At 43.9% G+C, this 7,031-nt stretch overlaps 1 protein-coding gene across 7 annotated transcripts in view; it reads right to left on the reverse strand.

Annotated features, from left to right (window-relative positions):
• PTPRK (protein tyrosine phosphatase, receptor type K) overlaps positions 1–6,663 on the reverse strand; it is a 557,333-nt gene extending 550,670 nt beyond the window's left edge. For 4 of the 7 annotated variants that reach the window (XM_025382416.1, XM_025382415.1, XM_025382414.1 and 1 more), the window contains exon 1: positions 6,206–6,618. In XM_025382416.1, coding sequence (XP_025238201.1) covers positions 6,206–6,302 — 97 coding nt within the window. In that variant the 5' untranslated portion in view covers positions 6,303–6,618. Of the gene's footprint in view, positions 1–6,205 lie in introns of all 7 variants that reach the window. The other 3 variants (XM_025382413.1, XM_025382412.1, XM_025382418.1) reach the window with 1 other exon arrangement.
• Positions 6,664–7,031: the final 368 nt, after the last annotated feature.

Below are 7,031 nucleotides of genomic sequence, written 5' to 3' on the forward strand. Positions count from 1 at the left end.
TCCACTGTCCAACAAGGATTAGGGGAATTTCTGTGGCTGGTCAGCTGCAGCCTTGAACAACATTTGGAGAATCGGCCTATGAGCAGCTGGTTAAGGAACAGGCTGCACTGGGAAGGGTTTATATATATAGACACCAATCTGGAGAAAGATTTATTATTTTATCCTTAAAATATAACAGTATAGTATAGTATACAGTATAGATTATATACAGCTTATTTTCCTCGTTTCTACATCTATGAAATAAAGTAATGATCTATTGTCACTACTCTTTCCAAAAACGTAAGTATGAAGTTTTGATACCATCTCTAGATGCCCTTACCTTCCTTCTAACCTAAATGTTTCCACAACTAAATCCTAGCATTGTTAAGTAAGAGGTGTGTGTGTGTGTGTGTGTGTGTGTGTGTGTATGTATTCACACACGGGACTACATACTTACATCTTTCACATTTCCCAACAAAATAAATACAAACAATAACTCCACTACACACTATTTTATTTGGCCTTGTTTCTGAATTCCCCTTATTAAAACAATTCCTAGAATGACACCTGTTGGAGGATTCAGTCAGCATTGCCCTGTTCATCATTTTCATTATCAGAGCTCAATAATCACATTAAGTGGAAACACGGATTATTCCATTTAGGACAACTTAATTTGATCCTAAAACAACTGTTAAGTGACAAAATAAGCCACTTGTAATTTTTATGGATTATCAACACACAAAGGAGAATGCCAAAAAATTCAACCAGAGTTAAGTGGGGAAATGGCAATGTTCCACGAGAGGATCAAGGTGATCTTTAGATCCCGGGCCCAGTGTTTTCCAGAACCTCAACAATCTAAAAAAAAACCTCACAAAACTAAGTTTTAAAATTACATACACTTAGTTTTCATTATTAAAATATTAAATACAGATCAAAAGAATTCCCACAAGAATACAAAAGGAAAATAAACATACTTCTTGCAACAGAATCTTCATGAAACTTTAAAAACCTTTTATGTGAAACTACATTTCTTTGAGTATTTTCACAAAACACATTTGCACTAATGTGGAGTGTGAAGTTTATAGACTATTCAGAGTTCACAATGACGTCAAACATCATAACATTTTTTAAGTTTTCCAAAGCATAGTTGTATGTAACTCATCTCACTTATCTCAAAATATCAAGCAATATGGTTCTGAAATTGTCTATCCCCATTTATAAAAGGGAACTCAAAGACCTTCAGAGACAGGAACAAATGAACGTTCTGTGACATTAAAAGATTAGTTTATGGATACGCACATTTGCTTTTTGCTTCAATTGAAATAAAAATTAGCCTGATTAATGTATTATTCACTTACTTTGTTATCAAATACTATTTTAAGACCTATCATGAATTGGTGTCTTGTGCTTTTTTTTTAGTACTATGACAAACAGCATGAGTTTTGATTAAAAAAACAAGTCATGTTCAAAAGCAATTACATCTTTTTAGGCAAAAAGAAACACCATTTGATAAAGGAACACAGACCAGATACATATGATCAAAGCATAAAGACTGAGAGGAATACACAGAGGGAAATTTTTACATTGACAGAACTAGAAATAAATGTGTTTGGGCAAAGGCAAAGGCTGATTTCAATAAACAAGCCAAAAATAGGACTATTTTTCCTCTTCTGAAAATTAAGTAAAAGATCAAAGACACATACACACACATACACACACACACACACGTGCACACACACAGAATCCCTGTGTTCTTTGTTTTGTCCTTAAGAAACTCTCTTGATGCTTCCTGCTCTCAATCTTCCAGCATCTCTCTTCCTGCCCTCCATGAAAAGCAAGTAGGGGAAATGGGAGCAGCATAGATCACTATTTAGCATGATTTACACTGTTTTTAATACCAGTTTGAGTAGACCTGGTACACTGCACTTTAAAAATATTAGTAGCCAACACACTTTTTCTATATGGAATCATATCACATGAATTAAATATTCCTTTAAAGGCCAGAAAAACCTGTAACAAACCATCATTGCTAGAAATATGAGAGTTGGTGGTAATGCTGGCATTAGCTTTGGTTAGTGGATGAGTCATATTTCCAGTTCTTAAGGACGTGTACAGCACTAAAATATATTTGGCAAAACCAAAAGGGCTGTGATCTTGTGTATATGTATGTGGTGCTCTGTTTTTGCTAGAGAAGAGTAGGAGGGAGTGTGGGAGGGGGCAGAGTGGCAGAGCGGTTGATTTATTTTTCAAATTCACATTTATGAACACAAAGAGAGAGCTGTCAGCAGTACACATGCCAATGTCCAAACAGCAGCCAGACTCGCCTCTTTCCATCTGGGTAGGCCAGACACAAAACTACATCTCGCGATCTAGGAAAATCAAGAGTCAGATACAAGGGGACTAGAGAGGGAAAAAACAGTTCTGGAAATGTCCAGCTACATGTGATTGCTAGTGATTAGAATGTGGAGTTTTAATGAATTGAAGGACTGAGGGATATTTAGCCAATCCAAACCGAAAAAACTAACAGGCAAACCTTAAAGCAAGCTGGCTCCAATATATCTTCTGAGCAGGTAAAAAGTATAAGAGAAATTAATTTCACATAAAGAGACAACAAGGAGTCAGCTATTGCTCAGGTGCTGCTTAGATGAGTTACAGGGTCCCAAGCATCAGGTGAGTGCACATCAACAGGGTGACATGTCAGGAACTATAGACAAAGCAGGATCTCGAGCTGTATTTCCAGGCTCCTATCATACAAGAGAGACAATGGTCCCTCTCTAGGTCATTGATAAGACTGCATCTAAAAAGCTACATATTATTCTCAACACAGAGTTGAAAAGCTGAACCAACAGCTAAAGAAACCGACTAAAAATATTTTTTTTCTGTAGTTAGAAACACTAGGAATGTTAATAGTGACTCTTCCACGGGTCTAACTCAAGTAAGGATTTTATGCAAGGTAAGTTAAAAAAAAAATTAAGGATAATCGATCATTGTGCTGACAAAATTATGGTCTGGCCAATCTAGTATGTTTACGTTTAACAATAATTATGTTTAACAACAATTAAAATGAACGACTGGCTGAGTGAAAACACACAGACACGTGCGCGCACACACACACACAAATCCTGAACAGCCTGCACTTACTGGAGAGAGAATTTGGAAGCAGCAAAAAGCCGAAATTAAAGCACTTAATGATGATTACACCCCAGATAGCTGCACAATGCTTTGTGATTTACAGTGCTAGTTCCCATAAATTACTTCATTTAAACATAAAAACCATGTGGAAAGGTCAGGTCGGGTATTATTATCCCCATTTTACAGATGAGAAAGCTGAGTTTCCAAATCACCTTACCTTTATCTGGTTTCGTCAGTCATTTAAGTCCTATAGAAAACTTTCTTACATTATGATATCAAGATATCATAGCTATACAACCCAGTGAATAAACTTTTATACTTCTTTATTCTTCTATGCCTCGGTTTCCTCAGATATGACATGGGGGTCATTTTAAGTGAGAGATGAAACTGAAAGAATATATGAGTTGAGATTTACAGAAAGTTCTAGTTTTAAAGAGGCTCACAGTGCAGCAGTTTTACACTTTAACTGCAAAAGCTAAGAAAAAAGTCACAATAATGAAAACACTCTTGCATTTTTGGTTTAAACAAAGAAAACTGAGTAAGTATATGACACATGTCATATACTTTCAATGCTCAGCCTTTCAAAATTTGCTTTTGAAGCTTACTACATTAGGGACCACATGATATCAGAAAGTAAACTGATTTCAATGAATATGATTTGAAAGACATACTTAAGATATTTTTAAATTCTCAACATGAATTTGTCTTGAACTTTTAAAGTGTATTTATTTAAATTTCTCAAAAGGAATAGAAGTTCACTATTTAAAGTAACATATAAGAAAAAACAGAAAAATAGAATACACCTCCAATCTCCAATACATCTCTAATCTATGTCTGCAACAAATCTGACTGCCATAGAATTTTATGACAAAAAAAATCAAATGATTTATGATAGCCAGAAAAAAGGAAGTATTAACAAAACAAACTTATAATTTGTGAAGAAAGGCAAATCCGCAATCTGACTTTAAACTCTGGGAATAAAAGACATTCATTTCTGGGCATACATTCCTAACGGGCAAAATCTTGAGATGCAATCGTGTGATTACTATACTTTTCAGGAATGCACATTATATTAAATAAATATACAACATAATGTCAAATGTTATGCTTGTCACTAAAGAAAAGCCAGGCATATTTAGTTAAAGTACTTAGAACTAGATATCTAAGAACACAATTGTTTATTGTACATTCTAAACTCCGGGTATCAGAAAAGCTCATTTGCACATTCAGCTGGAGGAAACGTAATATTTACTTGTTAATTAAAGGGCAAATAACATTTAAAAAGAGCAAAAGAAAAGTTTCTTTACTGCTGAAAATATATCCATCAGCTGTGGCGACATTAATAGTTGCAACTCTTGAATACATGTAAGTTTAATCATGCAACTGGTAGAGTTCAAACTTTCAATTAACAAACTACAAGCCTTTTCAAGCGTAGGCTCTCGGTGCAGTGACAAATACTGTTCAGAAATCAATACTCACTCCAACTTGCCTGCATATAATGAGTTACATCAAGCACGGTTTCAATACTAACGGGCATTATATGTCAGAGATGCATGCAGTAATGCTTACTCCAGAAAGAATTCAATTAAATCATCGGATCATTCTTTGCACAGACCTGTTACCCTCTGCGTACATCACCTATATACAGGGCTTTTCCTCTGCATGCTGCCATTTCATAATCTCTGCCTGAATGTACGACACATGCTGCCACCTGAATCTGTTGTTTAACTCCCTTTACAGAGTTCTAAAGGGGGCGGGGATAAGAGGGAAATGGAAGAGAAATAAACGATTACTCCAGAAAACAACAATTTGAGTTTATTTCCAGGAAACAGGGCAGCCACAACAACGTGAGAAACTGTCAGGTACAAAGTAAGTTCTTTGCGTCCTGCGGCTTCAGCCAGGAGCGCGGCTGTCGCTTTTCCCGTCTTCTCCATCACCCTCTGGCCACCTCTGCGTCTCCATCTGCACCGCGAACCCCAGCAGCGGATGCGCTCGCCAGCCAAGCTAAGCTGGGTAGGTTGGCCAGAAAAGTTGTCAGGACAGGTGGGAGGTAGACAAGTGCTCGGGAGCCCGCTCCCCAGCGTCCACCTGGTGAAACTTCAGAGCCCCCAGAGGAGAGAACGAAAGAAGCAACCAACCTACATGAAGGATAACAAAACTGGAGGGGAACAGAGGGCGGGACCGGGAGTGCCGGGGTTCACGTACTTCTTTGAGCGGCTTGACTGAGAAAGCCCACGGCTACTGCGAGACGCTCCACATGTCTCCTTTTGGGTTCCCCCGGCGGAAGGCAGTCATTTACAGTCCGCTTCCAGCCCCAGTCCGGATCCGGGGGGCGCGGGGCCAGCCTGCCGGTGGTTTTGCCCGAGGAGCGGGCTCCCAAGCGCGAGTCAGGCTCCCTCCGCCGGGCGCCCAGACCTCGATCCCCATGAACGCTCGGAGTGGGTCCTTAGAACCGCATTTCAACACATCTTACAGGGCTCCGCGAACACACACACAGAACATGCTCCAGGCAGTGCCCAAGCGCACAGGGCAAGCCCTGGAGCAACCCAGCGCTGGGGGAGGAGAAATGGGACTCGGGGAGGGACGGGGAAGTAGTTAGACAATAGTCCGGGGAGGTTATTCCCGGGACAAAAAGCACCTGGCAAAGCGCGCCGAGGTCAGTCCCTTCGAATCTCCACATTTCTGACAATGGCTTCCCGGGGAATTTGTTTAAACACCCAAGTGGCAGACAGCAACAAGCCCGCAGCACAAGCAACAGAGCGCCGTCACCGGAGTCGTAACTACTTTTTCTTTCTCTCTTCCCCACTAGCCCGGCGCAGGCCACGCGAGATGCCGAAGCCATCAGGTCCCCACAGTCTCCGGCTCGACCGTGCCAGCGTGCGCCCCGAGCGAGCTTCGGCGAGGAACAATGGGTGCCCCACGTCCCACCTGGCACGAACTCTGGGGACAGCCCTCCTTGTACCCTGTATGCCCCACCCCCGACGGACCGCGAGAGCTCCCCACGATCCTTGCCCCAGTCCTGGCGGGGACCTGGCTCACCCCTCGTGAGCCCAGGACTCCGGGCGTTAGTCGGGGACGCCCCCCGGCCACTCACCTGCGGAGAACTGGCCGTGGGCCGACCCCAGAAGAGGCCAAGGGGAGAGGAACAAGAGCGCCACAAAAGCAGGCAGCGCCGCCGCCGCCGTATCCATGCCGAGTTTGGGAGAAGTTTCAAGCAGCTTTGCAAAGAGCTGCCGGGGGGATCGTCGCGAAATCCACGACGGAGGCGCGGGCCGGGCCTCGCGGGCTGAGGACCGGGAGAGGACAGCCGCCCGCCCGCACTTTTTCCTTCTTCGCGGTCGCTAAACTACCTCTGGGGCGAAAGCGTCGCCAGCGTCGCCGGCCGGCCGCGGCGGTAGCTCTCCATGCTCGGCGGAGGCTGCTCCTGTTAGTCAAGAGTTACTTTGCTCGGGGAGGGACGGGGGCGGAGCCGGGGATGACGTCGTCCCGCGGGCTCCGGGCGCTTCTAAGGAATGCGGGCTCGGGCGCGGCGCCGCCGCCGCCTCCTGCCGGAGAGACGCGCGCCAGCGCCGGCCGCGCGCCCCGCGCCGCCTTTGTTCGCTGCCTGGGCCCGGCCGCCAGCCGCCGCTCGCGGGGTGGTGGGGGGGATGCGGGCGGGAAAGGGGACCCGGCGCAGCTCGCTGCCCTGTTCCAGAAATCAGAGTTTGAGAGGCGAGAGTTCGGTAAGCTGTGCGGCCAGACGACCGACGACGCGCGCAGAGAAACCCCTGCCGTCCGAGGAGAGGCGTCCTGGGGTTCCGTCCCCAAGGTGGAGGTCCCCCCGAGCGGTTGCCGATAGAAAGGGGAGTGTGGAAGTGCCCTGAGGAAACACCCGCCCGCCTTGAAAACTCCCCTTTCCTTATTCTTGTAATAAAGAATAA

Source organism: Theropithecus gelada, chromosome 4, assembly GCF_003255815.1.
Source record: "Theropithecus gelada isolate Dixy chromosome 4, Tgel_1.0, whole genome shotgun sequence".
In the NCBI taxonomy this organism is placed as follows: domain Eukaryota; kingdom Metazoa; phylum Chordata; class Mammalia; order Primates; family Cercopithecidae; genus Theropithecus; species Theropithecus gelada.